General features: G+C 45.8%; 1 protein-coding gene across 3 annotated transcripts in view; it reads left to right on the top strand.

The window, feature by feature from the left end:
* Positions 1 to 325: 325 nt before the first annotated feature.
* Positions 326 to 25,261, top strand: part of LOC135050450 (inositol 1,4,5-triphosphate receptor associated 2-like) — a 140,037-nt gene continuing 115,101 nt past the window's right edge. The window contains exons 1-5 of one of the 3 annotated variants that reach the window (XM_063956940.1): positions 326 to 459; positions 8,642 to 8,697; positions 12,150 to 12,296; positions 12,644 to 12,761; positions 18,654 to 18,704. In XM_063956940.1, the coding sequence (XP_063813010.1) occupies positions 8,696 to 8,697; positions 12,150 to 12,296; positions 12,644 to 12,761; positions 18,654 to 18,704 (318 nt within the window). In that variant the 5' untranslated portion in view covers positions 326 to 459; positions 8,642 to 8,695. The remainder of the gene's footprint in view (positions 460 to 8,641; positions 8,698 to 12,149; positions 12,297 to 12,643; positions 12,762 to 18,653; positions 18,705 to 25,261) is intronic. The other 2 variants (XM_063956941.1, XM_063956942.1) reach the window with 2 other exon arrangements.

The following is a 25,261-nucleotide window of genomic DNA, read 5'->3' as shown; positions in this document are numbered from 1 at the left end:
TGTGGAGTGATACAGCCGGGGCTCTGTGACTGGTGATAGCGGTTACACCTGTGCAGTGATACAGCCGGGGCTCTGTGACTGGTGATAGCGGTTACACCTGTGGAGTGATACAGCCGGGGCTCTGTGAGCGGTGATAGCGGTTACACCTGTGGAGTGATACAGCCGGGGCTCTGTGAGAGGTGATAGCGGTTACACCTGTGAAGTGATACAGCCGGGGCTCTGTGACTGGTGATAGCGGTTACACCTGTGGAGTGATATTACCGGGAGCTGTGATGAGGTTTTGTTGACAGTTGGAAGAAGTTCAAGTGTGCTGTCATTGGGTATAATGCATGGTCATGTGATGAGGTGTGTCCAATGATGTTAGTGGTATAGCTCACCATGGTGACCCATCCTCACATCTCTCTCACTCCTGTATGAACATTTATTTTCAGCAGACTATACATCAATTTTATTACACTGGTAAGTATAGTAGCCGGGTACAGTATATTATATCACACTGGTAGGTAGCCGGGTACAGTATATTATATCACACTGGTAGGTAGCCGGGTACAGCATATTATATCACACTGGTAGATAGCCGGGTACAGCATATTATATCACAGTGGTAGATAGCCGGGTACAGTATATTATATCACACTGGTAGGTAGCCGGGTACAGCATATTATATCACACTGGTAGGTAGCCGGGTACAGCATATTATATCACACTGGTAGGTAGCCGGGTACAGTATATTATATCACACTGGTAGGTAGCCGGGTACAGTATATTATATCACACTGGTAGGTAGCCGGGTACAGCATATTATATCACACTGGTAGATAGCCGGGTACAGCATATTATATCACACTGGTAGGTAGCCGGGTACAGTATATTATATCACACTGGTAGGTAGCCGGGTACAGTATATTATATCACACTGGTAGGTAGCCGGGTACAGCATATTATATCACACTGGTAGATAGCCGGGTACAGCATATTATATCACACTGGTAGGTAGCCGGGTACAGTATATTATATCACACTGGTAGGTAGCCGAGTACAGTATATTATATCACACTGGTAGGTAGCCGGGTACAGCATATTATATCACACTGGTAGATAGCCGGGTACAGTATATTATATCACACTGGTAGGTAGCCGGGTACAGTATATTATATCACACTGGTAGATAGCCGGGTACAGCATATTATATCACACTGGTAGGTAGCCGGGTACAGTATATTATATCACACTGGTAGATAGCCGGGTACAGCATATTATATCACACTGGTAGGTAGCCGGGTACAGTATATTATATCACACTGGTAGATAGCTGGGTACAGCATATTATATCACACTGGTAGATAGCCGGGTACAGCATATTATATCACACTGGTAGGTAGCCGGGTACAGCATATTATATCACACTGGTAGATAGCCGGGTACAGCATATTATATCACACTGGTAGGTAGCCGGGTACAGTATATTATATCACACTGGTAGGTAGCCGAGTACAGTATATTATATCACACTGGTAGGTAGCCGGGTACAGCATATTATATCACACTGGTAGGTAGCCGGGTACAGCATATTATATCACACTGGTAGGTAGCCGGGTACAGTATATTATATCACACTGGTAGATAGCCGGGTACAGTATATTATATCACACTGGTAGATAGCTGGGTACAGTATATTATATCACACTGGTAGGTAGCCGGGTACAGTATATTATATCACACTGGTAGGTAGCCGGGTACAGCATATTATATCACACTGGTAGGTAGCCGGGTACAGCATATTATATCACACTGGTAGATAGCCGGGTACAGTATATTATATCACACTGGTAGGTAGCCGGGTACAGTATATTATATCACACTGGTAGATAGCCGGGTACAGCATATTATATCACACTGGTAGGTAGCCGGGTACAGTATATTATATCACACTGGTAGATAGCCGGGTACAGCATATTATATCACACTGGTAGGTAGCCGGGTACAGTATATTATATCACACTGGTAGATAGCTGGGTACAGCATATTATATCACACTGGTAGATAGCCGGGTACAGCATATTATATCACACTGGTAGGTAGCCGGGTACAGCATATTATATCACACTGGTAGATAGCCGGGTACAGCATATTATATCACACTGGTAGGTAGCCGGGTACAGTATATTATATCACACTGGTAGGTAGCCGAGTACAGTATATTATATCACACTGGTAGGTAGCCGGGTACAGCATATTATATCACACTGGTAGGTAGCCGGGTACAGCATATTATATCACACTGGTAGGTAGCCGGGTACAGTATATTATATCACACTGGTAGATAGCCGGGTACAGTATATTATATCACACTGGTAGATAGCTGGGTACAGTATATTATATCACACTGGTAGGTAGCCGGGTACAGTATATTATATCACACTGGTAGGTAGCCGGGTACAGCATATTATATCACACTGGTAGGTAGCCGGGTACAGTATATTATATCACACTGGTAGGTAGCCGGGTACAGCATATTATATCACACTGGTAGGTAGCCGGGTACAGTATATTATATCACACTGGTAGGTAGCCGGGTACAGCATATTATATCACACTGGTAGGTAGCCGGGTACAGTATATTATATCACACTGGTAGGTAGCCGGGTATAGCATATTATATCACACTGGTAGGTAGCCGGGTACAGTATATTATATCACACTGGTAGATAGCTGGGTACAGCATATTATATCACACTGGTAGATAGCCGGGTACAGTATATTATATCACACTGGTAGGTAGCCGGGTACAGCATATTATATCACACTGGTAGGTAGCCGGGTACAGTATATTATATCACACTGGTAGATAGCCGGGTACAGCATATTATATCACACTGGTAGATAGCCGGGTACAGCATATTATATCACACTGGTAGGTAGCCGGGTACAGTATATTATATCACACTGGTAGATAGCCGGGTACAGCATATTATATCACACTGGTAGGTAGCCGAATACAGTATATTATGTCACACTGGTAGATAGCTGGGTACAGTATATTATATCACACTGGTAGATAGCTGGGTACAGCATATTATATCATACTGGTAGGTAGCCGGGTACAGCATATTATATCACACTGGTAGATAGCCGGGTACAGTATATTATATCACACTGGTAGGTAGCCGGGTACAGTATATTATATCACACTGGTAGGTAGCCGGGTACAGTATATTATATCACACTGGTAGATAGCTGGGTACAGCATATTATATCACACTGGTAGGTAGCCGGGTACAGTATATTATATCACACTGGTAGATAGCCGGGTACAGCATATTATATCACACTGGTAGATAGCCGGGTACAGCATATTATATCACACTGGTAGATAGCCGGGTACAGCATATTATATCACACTGGTAGAGAGCTGGGTACAGCATATTATATCACACTGGTAGGTAGCCGGGTACAGCATATTATATCGCACTGGTAGATAGCCAGGTACAGCATATTATATCACACTGGTAGAGAGCTGGGTACAGCATATTATATCACACTGGTAGATAGCCGGGTACAGCATATTATATCACACTGGTAGGTAGCCGGGTACAGGGTATTATATCACACTGGTAGATAGCTGGGTACAGCATATTATATCACACTGGTAGGTAGCCGGGTACAGCATATTATATCACACTGGTAGATAGATAGCCGGGTACAGCATATTATATCACACTGGTAGATAGCTGGGTACAGTGTATTATATCACACTGGTAGTTAGCCGGGTACAGTATATTATATCACACTGGTAGATAGCCGGGTACAGCATATTATATCACACTGGTAGGTAGCCGAATACAGTATATTATATCACACTGGTAGATAGCTGGGTACAGTATATTATATCACACTGGTAGGTAGCCGGGTACAGTATATTATATCACACTGGTAGATAGCCGGGTACAGCATATTATATCACACTGGTAGGTAGCCGAATACAGTATATTATATCACACTGGTAGATAGCTGGGTACAGTATATTATATCACACTGGTAGGTAGCCGGGTACAGCATATTATATCACACTGGTAGATAGCCGGGTACAGCATATTATATCACACTGGTAGGTAGCCGGGTACAGCATATTATATCACACTGGTAGGTAGCCGGGTACAGTATATTATATCACACTGGTAGATAGCCGGGTACAGCATATTATATCACACTGGTAGGTAGCCCGGTACAGCATATTATATCACACTGGTAGATAGCCGGGTACAGCATATTATATCACACTGGTAGGTAGCCGGGTATATTACATTATAGTGGTAGGTAGCCGGGTAGAATATATTATATCACACTGGTAGGTAGCCGGGTATATTACATTATAATAGTGGTAGGTAGTACATTATATCACACTGATAGATAGCTGAGTACAGTATATTACATCACATTGGTATATAGAGGGTAATTCAGATCTGATCGCAGCAGCAAATTTGTTTGCATTTAAGTAAAACCATGTGCACTGGAGGTGGGGCAGATGTAACATGTGCAGAGAGAGTTAGATTTGGGTGGGTTATATTGTTTCTGTGCAGGGTAAATACTAGCTGCTTTATTTTTACACTGCAATTTAAAATATAATACTTTGGTAGATGGCTAGGTATAGTATAATACTCTGTTAGATGGCTGGGTATAGTATAATACTCTGGTAGATGGCTGGGTATAGTATAATACTCTCTTAGATGGCTGGGTATAGTATAATACTCTGTTAGGTGGGTATAGTATAATACTCTGTTAGATGGCTGGGTATAGTATAATACTCAGATGGCTGGGTATATAATACTCTGTTAGATGGCTGGGTATAGTATAATACTCTGTTAGATGGCTGGGTATAGTATAATACTCTGTTAGATGGCTGGGTATAGTATAATACTCTGTTAGTTGTCTGGGTATAGTATAATACTCTGTTAGATGGCTGGGTATAGTATAATACTCTGTTAGATAGCTAGGTATAGTATAATACTCTGTTAGATGGCTGGTTATAGTATAATACTCTGGTAGATGGCTGGGTACATAATACTCTGTTAGATAGCTGGGTATAGTATAATACTCTGTTAGATATCTGGGTATAGTATAATATTCTGTTAGATGGCTGGGTATAGTATAATACTCTGTTAGATGGCTGGGTATAGTATAATACTCTGTTAGATGGCTGGGTATAGTATAATACTCTGTTAGATGGCTGTGTATAGTATAATACTCTGTTAGATGGCTGGGTATAGTACAATACTCTGTTAGATGGCTGGGTATAGTATAATACTGTTAGATGGCTGGGTATATTATACTCTGTTAGATGGCTGGGTATAGTATAATACTCTGTTAGATGGCTGGGTATAGTATAATACTCTGTTAGATGGCTGGGTATAGTATAATACTGTTAGATTGCTGGGTATAGTATAATACTCTGTTAGATGGCTGGGTATAGTATAATACTCTGTTAGATGGCTGGGTATAGTATAATACTCTGTTAGATGGCTGGGTATAGTATAATACTCTGTTAGATAGCTGGGTATAGTATAATACTCTGTTAGATATCTGGGTATAGTATAATATTCTGTTAGATGGCTTGGTATAGTATAATACTCTGTTAGATAGCTGGGTATACTATATAATATGTTAGATGGCTGTTAGATGGCTGGGTATAGTATAATATTCTGTTAGATGGCTGGGTATAGTATAATACTCTGTTAGATGGCTGGGTATAGTATAATACTCTGTTAGATGGCTGGGTATAGTATAATACTCTGTTAGATGGTTGGGTATAGTACAATACTCTGTTAGATGGCTGGGTATAGTATAATACTGTTAGATGGCTGGGTATATTATACTCTGTTAGATGGCTGGGTATAGTATAATACTCTGTTAGATGGCTGGGTATAGTATAATACTGTTAGATGGCTGGGTATATTATACTCTGTTAGATGGCTGGGTATAGTATAATACTGTTAGATAGCTGGGTATAGTATAATACTCTGTTAGATGGCTGGGTATAGTATAATACTCTGTTAGATGGCTGGGTATAGTATAATACTGTTAGATTGCTGGGTATAGTATAATACTCTGTTAGATGGCTGGGTATAGTATAATACTCTGTTAGATGGCTGGGTATAGTATAATACTCTGTTAGATGGCTGGGTATAGTATAATATTCTGTTAGATGGCTGGGTATAGTATAATACTGTTAGATTGCTGGGTATAGTATAATACTCTGTTAGATGGCTGGGTATAGTATAATACTGTTAGATTGCTGGGTATAGTATAATACTCTGTTAGATGGCTGGGTATAGTATAATACTCTGTTAGATGGCTGGGTATAGTATAATACTCTGTTAGATGGCTGGGTATAGTATAATACTCTGTTAGATGGCTGGGTATAGTATAATACTGTTAGATTGCTGGGTATAGTATAATACTCTGTTAGATGGCTGGGTATAGTATAATACTGTTAGATGGCTGGGTATAGTATAATACTCTGTTAGATGGCTGGGTATAGTATAATACTCTGTTAGATGGCTGGGTATAGTATAATACTCTATTAGATGGCTGGGTATATAATACTCTGTTAGATAGCTGGGTATAGTATAATACTCTGTTAGATGGTTGGGTATATTATATAATACTCTGTTAGATGGCTGGGTATAGTATAATACTCTGTTAGATGGCTGGGTATAGTATAATACTCTGTTAGATGGCTGGGTATAGTACAATACTCTGTTAGATGGCTGGGTATAGTATAATACTGTTAGATGGCTGGGTATATTATACTCTGTTAGATGGCTGGGTATAGTATAATACTGTTAGATAGCTGGGTATAGTATAATACTCTGTTAGATGGCTGGGTATAGTATAATACTCTGTTAGATGGCTGGGTATAGTATAATACTGTTAGATTGCTGGGTATAGTATAATACTCTGTTAGATGGCTGGGTATAGTATAATACTCTGTTAGATGGCTGGGTATAGTATAATACTCTGTTAGATGGCTGGGTATAGTATAATATTCTGTTAGATGGCTGGGTATAGTATAATACTGTTAGATTGCTGGGTATAGTATAATACTCTGTTAGATGGCTGGGTATAGTATAATACTGTTAGATTGCTGGGTATAGTATAATACTCTGTTAGATGGCTGGGTATAGTATAATACTCTGTTAGATGGCTGGGTATAGTATAATACTCTGTTAGATGGCTGGGTATAGTATAATACTCTGTTAGATGGCTGGGTATAGTATAATACTGTTAGATTGCTGGGTATAGTATAATACTCTGTTAGATGGCTGGGTATAGTATAATACTGTTAGATGGCTGGGTATAGTATAATACTCTGTTAGATGGCTGGGTATAGTATAATACTCTGTTAGATGGCTGGGTATAGTATAATACTCTATTAGATGGCTGGGTATATAATACTCTGTTAGATAGCTGGGTATAGTATAATACTCTGTTAGATGGTTGGGTATATTATATAATACTCTGTTAGATGGCTGGGTATAGTATAATACTCTGTTAGATGGCTGGGTATAGTATAATACTCTGTTAGATGGCTGGGTATAGTACAATACTCTGTTAGATGGCTGGGTATAGTATAATACTGTTAGATGGCTGGGTATATTATACTCTGTTAGATGGCTGGGTATAGTATAATACTGTTAGATGGCTGGGTATAGTATAATACTCTGTTAGATGGCTGGGTATATAATACTCTGTTAGATAGCTGGGTATAATATAATACTCTGTTAGATGGCTGGGTATAGTATAATACTCTGTTAGATGGCTGGGTATATAATACTCTGTTAGATGGCTGGGTATAGTATAATACTCTGTTAGATGGCTGGGTATAGTATAATACTCTGTTAGATGGCTGGGTATATAATACTCTGTTAGATAGCTGGGTATAGTATAATACTCTGTTAGATGGCTGGGTATAGTATAATACTCTGTTAGATGGCTGGGTATATAATACTCTGTTAGATAGCTGGGTATAGTATAATACTCTGTTAGATGGCTGGGTATAGTATAATACTCTGTTAGATAGCTGGGTATAGTATAATACTCTGTTAGATGGCTGGGTATAGTATAATACTCTGTTAGATAGCTGGGTATACTATAATACTCTGTTAGATGGCTGGGTATATAATACTCTGTTAGATAGCTGGGAGTAGTATAATACTCTGTTAGATGGCTGGGTATAGTATAATACTCTATTAGATGGCTTGGTATATAATACTCTGTTAGATAGCTGGGTATAGTATAATACTCTGTTAGATGGTTGGGTATATTATATAATACTCTGTTAGATGGCTGGGTATAGTACAATACTCTGTTAGATGGCTGGGTATAGTATAATACTGTTAGATGGCTGGGTATATTATACTCTGTTAGATGGCTGGGTATAGTATAATACTGTTAGATAGCTGGGTATAGTATAATACTCTGTTAGATGGCTGGGTATATAAAACTTTGTTAGATGGCTGGGTATAGTATAATACTCTGTTAGATGGCTGGGTATGGGTATAGTATAATACTGTTAGATGGTTGGGTATATTATATAATACTCTGTTAGATACTGAATAATTGTGTGTTCTGCCTCTGATAGGAGACCGCGGACTCCGCTCCTGCAGAACACTGTGAGGATTCCTATGGAGATGCCATGTAAGTCACACACATTGGGGCAAATTTACTAAGGTGGGTGGTCTTTTTGAACTGGTGATGTTGCCCATAGCAACCTAATAAATGACAGTGTATCTCCTAGGTAAATGTTCAGTAGAATCTGATTGGTTGCTATTAGCAACATCCCACCGTAGTCAATTTACCTCTTTGTGTGAGTTATCCCAAAGGTCTATATACTGTAGCGTCTGTCCTCAGCCTGTATATAACACTCACCCTGATCTGTTCCTGCATACAGTGCAGCATTGATCTGTTCCTGCACACACTCAGCTCTGCTCCTGCATACAGTGAGGCATTGATCTGTTCCTGCACACACTCAGCTCTGTTCCTGCATACAGTGCAGCATTGATCTGTTCCTGCACACACTCAGCTCTGTTCCTGCATACAGTGCAGCATTGATCTGTTCCTGCACACACTCTGCTCTGTTCCTGCATACAGTGCAGCATTGATCTGTTCCTGCACACACTCAGCTCTGTTCCTGCATACAGTGAGGCATTGATCTGTTCCTGCACACACTCAGCTCTGTTCCTGCATACAGTGCAGCATTGATCTGTTCCTGCACACACTCAGCTCTGTTCCTGCATACAGTGAGGCATTGATCTGTTCCTACACACACTCAGCTCTGTTCCTGCATACAGTGCAGCATTGATCTGTTCCTGCACACGCTCAGCTCTGTTCCTGCATACAGTGCAGCATTAATCTGTTCCTATACACTCTCAGCTCTGTTCCTGCATACAGTGCAGCATTGTTCTGTTCCTGCACACGCTCAGCTCTGTTCCTGCATACAGTGCAGCACTGATCTGTTCCACTTCCTGCACACACTCAGCTCTGCTCCTGCATACAGTGCAGCATTGTTCTGTTCCTGCACACGCTCAGCTCTGTTCCTGCATACAGTGCAGCACTGATCTGTTCCTGCACACACTCAGCTCTGTTCTTGCATACAGTGCAGCACTGATCTGTTCCTGCACACACTCAGCTCTGTTCCTGCATACAGTGAGACATTGATCTGTTCCTGCACACACTCAGCTCTGTTCCTGCATACAGTGCAGCATTGATCTGTTCCTGCACACGCTCAGCTCTGTTCCTGCATACAGTGCAGCATTGATCTGTTCCTGCACACACTCAGCTCTGTTCCTGCATACAGTGAGGCATTGATCTGTTCCTACACACACTCAGCTCTGTTCCTGCATACAGTGCAGCATTGATCTGTTCCTACACACACTCAGCTCTGTTCCTGCACACAGTGAGGCATTGATCTGTTCCTGCACACACTCAGCTCTGTTCCTGCATACAGTGAGGCATTGATCTGTTCCTGCACACTCTCAGCTCTGTTCCAGCATACAGTGAGTCATTGATCTGTTCCTATACACTCTCAGCTCTGTTCCTGCATACAGTGAGGCATTGATCTGTTCCTGCACACGCTCAGCTCTGTTCCTGCATACAGTGCAGCATTGATCTGTTCCTGCACACTCTCAGCTCTGTTCCAGCATACAGTGAGTCATTGATCTGTTCCTATACACTCTCAGCTCTGTTCCAGCATACAGTGAGTCATTGATCTGTTCCTATACACTCTCAGCTCTGTTCCTGCATACAGTGAGGCATTGATCTGTTCCTGCACACACTCAGCTCTGTTCCTGCATACAGTGAGGCATTGATCTGTTCCTGCACACGCTCAGCTCTGTTCCTGCATACAGTGCAGCATTGATCTGTTCCTGCACACGCTCAGCTCTGTTCCTGCATACAGTGAGGCATTTATCTGTTCCTACACACGCTCAGCTCTGTTCCTGCATACAGTGAGGCATTGATCTGTTCCTGCACACGCTCAGCTCTATTCCTGCATACAGTGCAGCATTGATCTGTTCCTGCACACGCTCAGCTCTGTTCCTGCATACAGTGCAGCATTGATCTGTTCCTGCACACGCTCAGCTCTGTTCCTGCATACAGTAAGGCATTGATCTGTTCCTGCACACTCTCAGCTCTGTTCCTGCATACAGTAAGGCATTGATCTGTTCCTGCACACACTCAGCTCTGTTCCTGCATACAGTAAGGCATTGATCTGTTCCTGCACACTCTCAGCTCTGTTCCTGCATACAGTAAGGCATTGATCTGTTCCTGCACACTCTCAGCTCTGTTCCTGCATACAGTAAGGCATTGATCTGTCCCTGCACACTCTCAGCTCTGTTCCTGCATACAGTGCAGCATTGATCTGTTCCTGCACACTCTCAGCTCTGTTCCTGCATACAGTGCAGCATTGATCTGTTCCTGCACACGCTCAGCTCTGTTCCTGCATACAGTAAGGCATTGATCTGTTCCTGCACACTCTCAGCTCTGTTCCTGCATACAGTAAGGCATTGATCTGTTCCTGCACACGCTCAGCTCTGTTCCTGCATACAGTAAGGCATTGATCTGTTCCTGCACACTCTCAGCTCTGTTCCTGCATACAGTAAGGCATTGATCTGTTCCTGCACACGCTCAGCTCTGTTCCTGCATACAGTAAGGCATTGATCTGTTCCTGCACACTCTCAGCTCTGTTCCTGCATACAGTAAGGCATTGATCTGTCCCTGCACACTCTCAGCTCTGTTCCTGCATACAGTGCAGCATTGATCTGTTCCTGCACACGCTCAGCTCTGTTCCTGCATACAGTGAGGCATTGATCTGTTCCTGCACACTCTCAGCTCTGTTCCTGCATACAGTGAGGCATTGATCTGTCCCTGCACACTCTCAGCTCTGTTCCTGCATACAGTAAGTCATTGATCTGTTCCTGCACACACTCAGCTCTGTACCTGCATACAGAGAGGCATTGATCTGTTCCTGCACACTCTCAGCTCTGTTCCTGCATACAGTGCAGCATTGATCTGTTCCTGCACACTCTCAGCTCTGTTCCTGCATACAGTAAGGCATTGATCTGTTCCTGCACACGCTCAGCTCTGTTCCTGCATACAGTAAGGCATCGATCTGTTCCTGCACACTCTCAGCTCTGTTCCTGCATACAGTAAGGCATTGATCTGTTCCTGCACACGCTCAGCTCTGTTCCTGCATACAGTGCAGCATTGATCTGTTCCTGCACACGCTCAGCTCTGTTCCTGCATACAGTAAGGCATTGATCTGTTCCTGCACACTCTCAGCTCTGTTCCTGCATACAGTAAGGCATTGATCTGTCCCTGCACACTCTCAGCTCTGTTCCTGCATACAGTAAGGCATTGATCTGTCCCTGCACACTCTCAGCTCTGTTCCTGCATACAGTGCAGCATTGATCTGTTCCTGCACACTCTCAGCTCTGTTCCTGCATACAGTGAGGCATTGATCTGTTCCTGCACACTCTCAGCTGTGTTCCTGCATACAGTGAGGCATTGATCTGTCCCTGCACACTCTCAGCTCTGTTCCTGCATACAGTAAGGCATTGCTCTGTTCCTGCACGCACTTTTCTTCTGCACAGGGAGATGGCACACCGCCTGGCACTGGAGGGGAGGTGCCAGAGGCTGAAGCAGGAGAGCACACAGCTGTATGATGCCCTGGAGGCAGCGGACATGGAGATGCAGAGATTGCTGGAGGAAGCGGCATCAGTGCGAGACCAGAACAACAGGTGAGCGCATCGTCATCAGCGCCGAACACAGGAGATTCCTAGCAAGGGCAGATTTAATAACAAGTGATATTCTCATTACTAGTCTTATATGGTGCTCCAACCAATCAGCTCTTAACTGTTATGTGTTTGAAAAATGACAGCTTGGAGCTGATTGGCTGGACTTAGGTTTTGTCTTAACGATAGGGTTATCGTTAGGCTTACAGCAGGGGCTCTGTGACCATGGTTTCAACATGGTCACTGTTGACATAAAGACCAGGGCCACATGATGAATGGCGGCCTGACATAGGGACCCCGCCTGGCGCACATTAGGAACACCTTCTCTACCAGTGACCCGTCTGTCTCTTCAGCTTGCAGAAAGAGAACGCCCAGCTCAAGGAGCTTCTGAAGGAGGCGGATGACCTGAAGATACTTGTGGAGCAGAATAAGGAGGCGGCATGCACCGCGGAGCAACAGAAGGTGGCGATGGTATGGCTGACATCTATATCTACCAGTAACGTCCCCGCGGTAATCACAGAGAGCGTGCAGGTGGGGTTAGTGTTAGGCTGCGGTAAGGATTAGGGCTAGGGTGCGGACAGGGTGGTCATTCCGAGTTGTTCGCTCGTTGCCGATTTTTGCAACGGAGCGAGTAAGGCAAAAATGCGCATGGTACGCAGTGCGCATGCGGTAAGTATTTTAGCACAAAACTTGGTAGATTTACTCACGTCCGAACAAAGAATTTTCATCGTTGAAGTGATCGGAGTGTGATTGACAGGAAGTGGGTGTTTCTGGGCGGAAACTGACCGTTTTCTGGGAGTGTGCAGAAAAACGCAGGCGTGCCAGGATAAAACGCGGGAGTGTCTGGAGAAACGGGGGAGTGGCTGACCGAACGCAGGGCGTGTTTGTGAGGTCAAACCAGGAACGAAACGGGTTGAGCTGATCGCAGTGTAGGAGTAAGTCTCGAGCTACTCAGAAACTGCTAAGAAATTTCTATTCACAATTCTGCTATGCTAAGATACACTCCCAGAGGGCGGCGGCCTAGCGCGTGCAATGCTGCTAAAATCTGCTAGCGAGCGAACAACTCAGAATGACCCCCACGGTTAGGCTGTGGTTAGTCGTCGTTCTAGGCTGCAGTTAGGGTTATGCTGCGGTCAGTGTTAGGCTGCAGTTAGGGTTAGTGTTAGGCTGCGGTAAGGGTTAGGGCTAGGCTGCGGATAGGGTTAGGTTGTGGTTAGTCGTCTTTCAGGGTTAGGCTGCAGTTAGGGTTAGGCTGCGGTCAGGGTTAGGCTGCAGTTAGGGTTAGGCTGCGGTCAGGGTTAGGCTGCAGTTAGGGCTAGGGCTAGGCTGCAGTTAGAGTTATGCTGCGGTCAGGTTTAGGCTGCAGTTAGAGTTAGGTTGCAGTTAGGGTTAGAGTTAGGCTGCAGTTAGGGATAGGCTGTGGATAGGGTTAGGGTTAGTCCGCTTTCAGGGTTAGGCTGCAGTTAGAGTTATGCTGCGGTCAGGGTTAGGCTGCAGTTAGGGTTAGAGTTAGGCTGCGGTTAGGGCTAGGCTGTGGATAGGGTTAGGGTTAGTCCGCTTTCAGGGTTAGGCTGCAGTTATGGTTAGGCTGCGGTTAGGGTTAGGCTGCAGTTAGGGCTAGGGCTAGGCTGCAGTTAGAGTTATGCTGCGGTCAGGGTTAGGCTGCAGTTAGGGTTAGAGTTAAGGTGGCCATCCACTACTCAGACTTGTCTGAACTGCAGATAGCATCAGATTTCTCTTGAACTCTCCCGGGAGCGTCCCGGGAATCGGATCAGACCCTGGCTTTAATTTTCATTACATTCACTTCAGATATATCTGATGCAATATATCATGTGCCAGATCGCATCAGATATATCTGATGCACACATGCTACATGTGATTGATCTGATGCTGCTGCTGCCGCTATTCCCCCTCTTGGTGGATGGGAGTGGCCAGGGAGATGCAAGGCAAGTGACGCTTCAGATGAATCTGATCAGATACATCTGAAGTTAAAAAAACACTCCGATGTGCACCTGTTTTCTTCAGATTCAGATAAATAGTTGGGGCAGCCTCAGAGATCTGTAGTTCAGACATATCTGACACGGGAGTGAGCATTGGATCTGAAGAGCCATCCAATGTGACACTTTTCTTCAGATATGACGGTCAGATGCATCGAAATCTGAAGAAAACTGCCCAAATCTGACTAGTGGATGGGGGCTTTAAGGCTGCAGTTAGGGATAGGCTGTGGATAGGGTTAGTCCGCTTTCAGGGTTAGGCTGCAGTTAGAGTTATGCTGCGGTCAGGGTTAGGCTGCAGTTAGGGTTAGAGTTAGGCTGCGGTTAGGGCTAGGCTGTGGATAGGGTTAGGGTTAGGCTGCAGTTAGGGTTAGGCTGCGGTCAGGGTTAGGCTGCAGTTAGGGTTAGGCTGCGGTCAGGGTTAGGCTGCAGGTAGGGCTAGGGCTAGGCTGCAGTTAGAGTTATGCTGCGGTCAGGGTTAGGCTGCAGTTAGGGTTAGAGTTAGGCTGCAGTTAGGGATAGGCTGTGGATAGGGTTAGTCCGCTTTCAGGGTTAGGCTGCAGTTAGAGTTATGCTGCGGTCAGGGTTAGGCTGCAGTTAGGGTTAGAGTTAGGCTGCGGTTAGGGCTAGGCTGTGGATAGGGTTAGGGTTAGTCCGCTTTCAGGGTTAGGCTGCAGTTAGGGTTAGGCTGCGGTCAGGGTTAGGCTGCAGTTAGGGCTAGGGCTAGGCTGCAGTTAGAGTTATGCTGCGGTCAGGTTTAGGCTGCAGTTAGGGTTAGAGTTAGGCTGCGGTTAGGGCTAGGCTGTGGATAGAGTTTGGGTTAGTCCGCTTTCAGGGTAAGGCTGCAGTTAGGGTTAGGATGAGGTCAGAGTTAGGCTGCAGTTAGGCTTAGGGCTAGGCTTTAGTTAGGGTTATGCTGCTGTCAGGGTTAGGCGGCAGTTAGGATGAGAGTTAGGCTGCGGTTAGGGTTAGGGCTAGGCTGTGGATAGGGTTAGGCTGTGGTCAGTGTTAGGCTGCAGTTAGGGATAGGGCTAGGCTGCGGATAGGGTTAGGGCTAGGCTGCAGATAGGGTAAGGCTGTGGTCAGGGTTAGGCTGCTGTTAAGGTTAGGCTGTGGTTAGGGTTAGAGTTAGGATGCAGTTAGGACTAGGGTAAGGCTGTGGTCAGGGTTAGGCTGCTGTTAGGGTTAAGCTGTTGTCAGGGGTAGGCTATAGTTAAGGTTAGGCTGCTGTCAGGGTTAGGCTGTTGTCAGGGGTAGGCTATAGTTAAGGTTAGGCTGCTGTCAGGGTTAGGCTGTTGTCAGGGGTAGGCTATAGTTAAGGTTAGGCTGCTGTCAGGGTTAGGCTGTTGTCAGGGGTAGGCTATAGTTAAGGTTAGGCTGCTGTCAGGGTTAGGCTGTTGTCAGGGGTAGGCTATAGTTAAGGTTAGGCTGCTGTCAGGGTTAGGCTGTTGTCAGGGGTAGGCTATAGTTAAGGTTAGGCTGCTGTCAGGGTTAGGCTGTTGTCAGGGGTAGGCTATAGTTAAGGTTAGGCTGCTGTCAGGGTTAGGCTGTTGTCAGGGGTAGGCTATAGTTAAGGTTAGGCTGCTGTCAGGGTTAGGCTGTTGTCAGGGGTAGGCTATAGTTAAGGTTAGGCTGCTGTCAGGGTTAAGCTGTTGTCAGGGGTAGGCTATAGTTAAGGTTAGGCTGCTGTCAGGGTTAGGCTGTTGTCAGGGGTAGGCTATAGTTAAGGTTAGGCTGCTGTCAGGGTTAGGCTGTTGTCAGGGGTAGGCTATAGTTAAGGTTAGGCTGCTGTTAGGGTTAAACTGCATTTAGAGTTAGGCTGCAGTTAGGATTAGGGTTAGGTTGCAAATAGGGTTAGGCTGCCCTTGTGGTTGCAGTAAGGATTAGGCTGAAATTAGGGTTAAAGTCAGGCTGCGTTTAGGATTAGGGTTAGGCTGCAGTGAGGGTTAGAGTTAGGCTGTGGTTAGGCTTTTGGATAGGGTTAGGCTGTGGTCATGGGGGTAATTCTGAGTTGATTGCAGCAGCAAATTTGTTAGCAGTTGGGCAAAACCATGTGCACTGCAGGGGGGGGGGGCAGATGTAACATGTGCAGAGAGAGTTAGATTTGGGTGGGGTGTGTTCAAACTGAAATCTAAATTGCAGTATAAAAATAGAGCAGCCAGTATTTACCCTGCACAGAAACAATATAACCCACCCAAATCTAAGTCTCTCTGCACATGTTACATCTGCCCCCCTGCAGTGCACATGGTTTTGCCCAACTGCTAACAAATTTGCTGCTGCGATCAGGTCTGAATTACCCCCAGGTTACGTCTCTGTGTCTCCTATCAGATGCCCATCATCTGCGGGTAATAAAATCTGTGCAAGATGATAAACATATGAAACCTCCGACCAAAGAACCAGTGACTCCATGTGATCCTCCTGGTATCTAGCACCAGTTCTGGAAGCCCTATCAGGACCTATCAGGACAGGCATTTCAGTATCAGGACAGAATAGTCAGAGTTTCGCCATAATCATTATATTGCTCCAGGAGAATTCTATGGCAAGGCACAGGGCCAGTAAGAATTGAGGAAGAATTGATGGATATTCTTTAAGCTTTAATAGTAGGATCAAATAGAAAACGTAATTAAGAAAGCAAATTCCTTGCTTGAGTATGGAGGTCCAAGGTTAGGGCATCTGGCTTCAGTGGACAATCGTAGCTCATTGGGTTATTACCTTTTCCATCAGGGCAGATATGGATCATAACTCAACAGCCCTTTGTTATTGGGGCTCATTCTACAACAACAATTCCATCTCTTGGGCGATTGCAGTGAGGGCTTCAGTAAGATTAGCGTTCATCCAAGAAGACCCCATAACTTGTAGGCTAATGCACAAAATAAATGTCATTGCGCCATATATATATATATATATATATATATATATATATATACAGGTTGAAGGTTGAGTATTCCTTACCCAAAAATCAAAATCACACATTTTTGGTTCCCCTACTGAGATAATGACACAAATCAATCTATCTATCTATCTATCTATCTATCTATCTATCTATCCCTGCCCTGACATGTCCCTGCATTGTCGCATTACCCTGTGAGACACTATCTATCTATCTATCTATCCCTGCCCTGACATGTCCCTGCATTGTCGCATTACTCTGTGAGACACTATCTATCTATCTATCTATCTATCCCTGCCCTGACATGTCCCTGCATTGTCGCATTACCCTGTGAGACACTATCTATCTATCTATCTATCTATCTATCTATCTATCTATCTATCTATCTATCTATCTATCTATCTATCCCTGCCCTGACATGTCCCTGCATTGTCGCATTACCCTGTGAGACACTATCTATCTATCTATCTATCTATCCCTTTGTCTATCATCTATCTATCTATCTATCTATCTATTTATCTATCTATCCCTCTGTCTATTATCTATCTATCTATCTATCTATCCCTGCCCTGACATGTCCCTGCATTGTCGCATTACCCTGTGAGACACTATCTATCTATCTATCTATCTATCTATCTATCCCTGCCCTGACATGTCCCTGCATTGTCGCATTACCCTGTGAGACACTATCTATCTATCTATCTATCTATCTATCTATCTATCCATCTATCTATCTATCCCTTTGTCTATCATCTATCTATTTATCTATCTATCTATCCCTCTGTCTATTATCTATCTATCTATCTATCTATCTATCTATCTCTGCCCTGACATGTCCCTGCATTGTCGCATTACCCTGTGAGACACTATCTATCTATCTATCTATCTATCTATCTATCCCTGCCCTGACATGTCCCTGCATTGTCGCATTACCCTGTGAGACACTATCTATCTATCTATCTATCTATCTATCTATCTATCTATCTATCCCTGCCCTGACATGTCCCTGCATTGTCGCATTACCCTGTGAGACACTATCTATCTATCTATCTATCTATCTATCTATCTATCCCTCTGTCTATCATCCATCTATCTATCTATCTATCTATCCCTGCCCTGACATGTCCCTGCATTGTCGCATTACCCTGTGAGACACTATCTATCTATCTATCTATCCCTGCCCTGACATGTCCCTGCATTGTCGCATTACCCTGTGAGACACTATCTATCTATCTATCTATCTATCTATCTATCTATCTATCTATCTATCCCTCTGTCTATCATCCATCTATCTATCTATCTATCTATCTATCTATCTATCTATCTATCCCTGCCCTGACATGTCCCTGCATTGTCGCATTACCCTGTGAGACACTATCTATCTATCTATCTATCTATCTATCTATCTATCTATCTATCTATCTATCTATCTATCTATCTATCCTGCCCTGACATGTCCCTGCATTGTCGCCCGGACAGGAGCGGCGTTGTCAGCAGATGGAGGAGAGCGCAGAGCAGCTGTCGCACCAGGTCAGTCCAGCAGAAGCTCCCTCGCTGTTATACTGTGACGCTATATCCAGCCACGGGTACATCATGCCGCTCGCAGCGCTTACCCTAACGCAGAGTGATTGACAGCCCGCCACCGTTTTTGGGCATTGATCGGGGAAGGATGGTAAAATCACAGGCGTGTCACAGCTGCTCCTGCAAATCCGAGCGTGGCTCCAGCGTCTCTATCACGCTGCGTGGCCGTTGATTTACTGGAGCTGTGGATTATGGAGGGATGTGCGCTGGGAATGTGTGCGCAGTTGCTGCAATGTCTCCGCTGGGCGTCTTTGTACTGTCAGGGCTGCTGGGTTCTTTGCCCCATGTCGCACATCCTCAGCGCGCATAGTCGCAGCTACAATCGCCATAGCGTCCGTCAGTGAATCAGGCCGTATAGTAATATCACTGCTCTGTGTGACCGCTCCAAATTACCGGTTTTACATCTTTTTATACATTTTTAAAGAAATCAAGAAATCCGTGAGGGTCTGCGCAAATCTCTAATAAGAAGGGTCCCAAACATGTGGCGCGCTGCGGCTGTAGCAATTATGGGCCTCATTCAGAGCTTGTCGTAGTGCACACAGTGGATCAGGGGGCACTGCACGCAACATCGCCGGACCTGTCCTGCGCAGGCGTCCCACCATCGCAGATGTACGCAAACCAGAATTAGGAACCACAGCAGCTTCTTGCATGTCGTTTAGTATGATATGGCAGCATTCGGGATGCCGGTCAGAATATCAAACACCGCATTGTGGTGGTGGGAATCTCGTCAAGGGAAAGGCAAGTATACTTACCTTTTCCCAATGCCCCCCTAACCCTAACCATCCCTACCCACATCCTAAACCTAACCCCCCCCACAGCCTAACCATCACCCTCCATGGTGGCACCTAGCCCCAACCCTGCCTACCTACAGGCTAACCCTAACCCTCCACCACCCCCGCAGCCTAACCCTCTAACCCTCCCTGGTGGCACCTAACCCTAACCCCGCCTTCCCACAGCCTAAACCTAACCCTCCCCACCACAGCCTAACCCTCCCTGGTGGCATCTAACCCTAACCCCGCCTTACCACAGCCTAAACCTAACCCTCCCCACCACAGCCTAACCCTCCCTGGTGGCATCTAACCCTAACCCCGCCTTACCACAGCCTAAACCTAACCCTCCCCACCACAGCCTAACCCTCCCTGGTGGCATCTAACCCTAACCCAGCCTTCCCACAGCCTAAACCTAACCCTCCCCACCACAGCCTAACCCTCCCTGGTGGCATCTAACCCTAACCCCGCCTTACCACAGCCTAAACCTAACCCTCCCCACCACAGCCTAACCCTCCCTGGTGGCATCTAACCCTAACCCAGCCTTCCCACAGCCTAAACCTAACCCTCCCCACCACAGCCTAACCCTCCCTCGTGGCATCTAACCCAGCCTTCCCACAGCCTAAACCTAACCCTCCCCCTCACAGCGTAACCCTCCCTGGTGGCATCTAACCCTAACCCCGCCTTCCCACAGCCTAAACCTAACCCTCCCCACCACAGCCTAACCCTCCCTGGTGGCATCTAACCCTAACCCAGCCTTCCCACAGGCTAAACCTAACCCTCCCCCCCCCCCCCCCCCACATAGCGTAACCCTCCCTGGTGGCATCTAACCCTAACCCAGCCTTCCCAAAACCTAAACCTAAAAAACAAAAAAAAGACTGACTTCAGACTATTAAAAATCGGTAAACATCAGGTTTTTTCGTAAATCAACTGTTAGTGAATATGGAATGCAGTCCCTAAAACGCGCTGTCAATGTTGGACGATTTTAGACAGATTTTAAATTGATCTAAAACAACCCCATCGTGTCCATCATTGTCGTCACACTTATTCCAATCAGGAATCTACTGTAAGAGCAGAATACTTTGACCTCTGACCTCACACAAATAGATCGCTGGGACAGGTCTTGTTATGAAAGATGCTGTGTGTATAATGCGGCCCTGTAAGATGTATGACAGCAATATAACGAGATTTATGGTAAGAACTTACCGTTGTTAAATCTCTTTCTGCGAGGTACACTGGGCTCCACAGGGAATGACATTGGGATGTAGAGCAGGATCTTGATCCGAGGCACCAACAGGTTAAAAGCTTTGACTGTTCCCAGAATGCATAGCGCCGCCTCCTCTATAACCCCGCCTCCATTCACAGGAGCTCAGTTTTGTTAACCAGTCCAATGCAGTAGCAGGTAAGAGAGACGACAACGGTTAGTAGCCACATACACCACACTCTCACGACAGGAGAAAGTGTCAGCGGCTAATGCCATACAAACCCAAAGAAGCTAAGTGCATCAGGGTGGGCGCCCTGTGGAGCCCAGTGTACCTCGCAGAAAGAGATTTAACAACGGTAAGTTCTTACCATAAATCTCGTTTTCTGCTGCAGGGTACACTGGGCTCCAAAGGGAATAACATCGGGGATGTCCTAAAGCAGTTCCTCATGGAAGGGGACGCACTGTAGCGGGCACAAGAACCTGGCGTCCAAAGGAAGCATCCTGGGAGGCGGAAGTATCGAAGGCATAGAACCTTACGAACGTGTTCGCTGAGGACCACGTAGCTGCCTTGCACAATTGTTCAAGGGTCACACCACGGCAGGCCGCTTAAGAAGGTTCAACAGACCGAGTAAAATGGGCCTTGCTGGTAGCAGGAGCTGGAAGACCAGCCTGTATATAAGCATGTGCAATCACCATTCTAATCCATCTGGCCAGGGTCTGCTTGTGAGCAGGCCAGCCATGTTTGTGAAAACCAAACTGTACAAAGTTAGAATCAGACTTCCGAAGGGATGCAGTTCTCTTCACGTAGATACGGAGAGCCTGTACCACATCCAAAGACTGCTCTTTGGAAGACAAGTCAGGAGAGGTAAAGGTCGGAACCACGATCTCCTGATTAAGGTGGAAAGAAGACACCACCTTAGGTAAATTACCCGGGACATGTTCTAAGAACCGCCCGGTCACGGTGAAAAATCAGATAGGGGGACCTACAAGACAAGGCACCCAGATCCGACACCCGTCTAGCAGAGTCAATAGCCAGCAGAAACAATACCTTAAGGGAAAGCCACTTAAGGTCTGCAGATTCAAGGGGCTCAAACGGAGACTCTTGCAACGCCTCTAGAACCACCGACAAGTCCCAAGGAGCCGCAGGCGGGACATAAGGAGGTTGTATCCGCAACACACCCTGGGTGAATGTATGAACATCAGGTAAAGTCGCAATTTTTCTCTGGAACCAAACCGACGAGGCAGAAATATGAACCTTGAGGGAGGCCAGACGAAGAAAACCAAAAGTTTGGCCATACTAAACTTGTAAGCGTCATGATTATTAGTGACGCACCAAGCAAAGTAAGAATTCCAGACCCTATGATAAATCCGAGCAGAAGCCGGTTTCCGGGCCTTCAACATAGTTTGAATGACCGGCTCAGAAAATCCTTTGGCCCTCAAGACGGAAGCTTCAAAAGCCAACGCCATCAAAGCCAGTCGGGCCAGATCCTGGTAGACACAAGGGCCCTGAACGAGGAGTTCTGGTCATTGTGGAAGCAGAAGAGGACGCTCGAACGACAGACCCTGAAGGTCTGAGAACCAGTGCCATCTGGGCCACGCTGGAGCGATCAGAAGTAGGATTCCTCCTTCTTGCTTGAATTTCCTTAATACTCTGGGCAGGAGTGACACCGGAGGGAACACGTAGGGCAGCTGAAAGTTCCATGGAATTGCCAGTGCATCCACGAATGCTGCTTGAGGATCCCTTGTCCTTGCTCCGTAGATCGGAACCTTTTGATTGTGTCGAGACGCCATCAGGTCCCCATCTGGTAGGCCCCACTTGTCCACTAGGAGTTGAAATACTTCTGTATGGAGGCTCCACTCTCCGGCGTGTACGTCCTGACGACTGAGGAAGTCCGCTTCCCAGTTTAGGACCCCCGGAGTGAACACTGCCGATATGGCTGGCAGATGGCGTTCTGCCCACTGAAGAATTCTTGATACTTCCCTCATTGCCATGCGGCTGCGAGTGCCGCCTTGATGAATTATGTATGCCACCGTGGTGGCATTGTCCGATTGTACTTGAACAGATCTGTTCTGTATTAAATGCTGGGCCAAGTTCAGAGCATTGAACATTGCCCACAGTTCCAGAATAGTTATCGGGAGTAGAGACTCCTCCTTGGTCCACCGACCCTGAAGGGAGTGTTGCTCCAACACCGCTCCCCAACCTCTCAGACTGGCATCCGTCTTCAGAAGAACCCAGTTGGAGATCCAGAAGGGACGACCCCTGCTCAATTGTTGGTCCTGAAGCCACCAGCTCAGTGACAGACGGACCTCCGGAGACCAGGAGATCATGTGAGACCTGATCCGGTGAGGCAGGCCGTCCCACTTGGCAAGAATCAAATTCTGTAGAGGGCGGGAATGGAATTGAGTGTACTCCATCATGTTGAAAGCTGACACCATAAGACCTAGCACTTGCATCGCCGAATATATCGATACTTGCGGACGAGATAGGAAGTATCGAATCCTGTCCTGAAGTTTCAAGACCTTCTCCTGAGACAAGAACAACCGCTAGTTGTGAGTGTCTAACAACGCCCCCAGGTGCACCATGCCCTGAGCAGGGACCAGGGAAGATTTCTTCCAGTTGAAGAGCCACCCATGGGCTTGCAGAAACTGGAGTGCCAGATCCAGATGGCGTAAGAGAATTTCTGGGGAATTCGCCAGGATCAACAAGTCGTCCAGATACGGCAGGATCCTGACCCCTTGACGGCGGAGTACAGCCGTCATTACCGCCATGACCTTGGTGAAGACTCGCAGAGCCGTGGTCAAACCAAAAGGTAACGCCCGAAATCGGTAATGGAGGTTTCCAACCGCAAACCTCAGGTACTGCTGATGCGACACTGCAATGGGAATATGCAGGTAAGCATCCTGTATGTCCAGGGAGACCATATAATCCCCAGGTTCCTAGGCTAGAACAATAGAGCGAAGAGTTTCCATACGAAACTTGGAGACCTTCACAAATTTGTTCAAGGACTTGAGGTTGAGAATGGGCCGAGAGGACCCATTCGGTTTCGGGACTAAGAACAGCGATGAATAGTACCCCCTGCCCCTCTGAGCCAGAGGCACCTGTACTACCACTCCTGTGTCCAGGAGGGACTGTACCACCAAACGAAGAGTTTTTGCCTTCACCTGATCCGAAGGGACGTCTGTCAGGCAAAATCGATGAGAGGGACGATTCTTGAAGGATACGGCGTAACCTCGAGTGATGACTTCCCGTACCCAGGCATCGGAAAAGTGGTCTTCAACCATTCCTGGGTAAACCCTAGAAGTCGGCCTCCCACCCTGGGATCCCCTAGAGGGAGGCCCACCCTGCTATGCAGCAGGCCCTTTTAGGTTTGGTCTCAGTGGTTTTGGAAGTGCGAGCCTGTTTCGGGTACGCCTGACCCTTTGCTTATCCCTGAAGGACAAAGGAGCGAAAGGAAGTACTTTTAGCCTTCGGCGCCGAAGGAGCAGTACTAGGAAGACATGGTGTTTTAGCAGTGGCTAAGTCAGCCACTATCTTATTGTGGTCTTCTCCAAAAAGAATGTCTCCCTTAAAAGGGAGCACCTCCAGGGTTTTCTTAAAGTCCATCTCTACAGACCAGGACCGAAACCAGAGAATCCGGCGAGCCAAAATGGACGTACAATAGTAGAAGCCTTGGCCGCCAGAATACCGGCATCAGAAGCCGCCTCCTTAATGTAATGAGAAGCTGTGACAATATAAGACAGACATTGTCTAGCATGATCAGAAGCGTTGGAAGGCAACTCCGCCTCCAGCTCCTGAGCCCACGCTTCATCAGCCTCTGCAGCCCATGTTGCTGCAATAGTGGGTCGATGCGCAGCACCTGCTAGGGTGTAAATCGCCTTTAAACAACCCTCCACACGCTTATCTGACGGTTCTTTCAGAGACGTGACGGTAGTAACAGGATACCACCAGCCGCGCCACTTGCGAATCCACTGGCGGGGGTGTCTCCCAATTTTTACTTAGCTCCGCCGCGAGGGGATAGCGAGCCAGCATCTCCTTGTGAGGCGTGAATTTCTTTCCAAAAGCGAAAAAAACCTCCACACCAGGCGCTAATAAAAACTACAAATTCAATTCATCAAATATCCAGGGTATTAGATATATACCTATAATGATTATATAAGCTGCAGGAGAGCTATTCACTTGGGGTTAACAAGTCAAAAAAATTTTTTACACTGGAATACCAAGTGTAAAAATCTAACACACTTAAACAAATCCCTCTTGCGCTACAATAAAATATAATATGGCTGAATGTTCAACAAATCAAACTTAATTTTTTATATATAATAATTTAATATATAGAAAATCAATATTTCACAAAAATGACTAAACCGGTCTTATATATAACAACATAAAAACAAATGAAATATATTAAACATTCAAAGGAGGTGGATCCTAAAGTGTTTCTGTGCACAGAATGATATAATGGGGGTCATTCCGAGTTGTTCGCTCGGTAAAAATCTTCGCATCGCAGCGATTTTCCGCTTAATGCGCATGCGCA

The sequence above is a fragment of the Pseudophryne corroboree genome, chromosome 2, assembly GCF_028390025.1.
Source record: "Pseudophryne corroboree isolate aPseCor3 chromosome 2, aPseCor3.hap2, whole genome shotgun sequence".
In the NCBI taxonomy this organism is placed as follows: Eukaryota; Metazoa; Chordata; class Amphibia; order Anura; family Myobatrachidae; genus Pseudophryne; species Pseudophryne corroboree.
The sequence above is the reverse complement of the archived record's forward strand: the minus strand, read 5'-3'. Positions and strand labels throughout refer to the sequence as shown.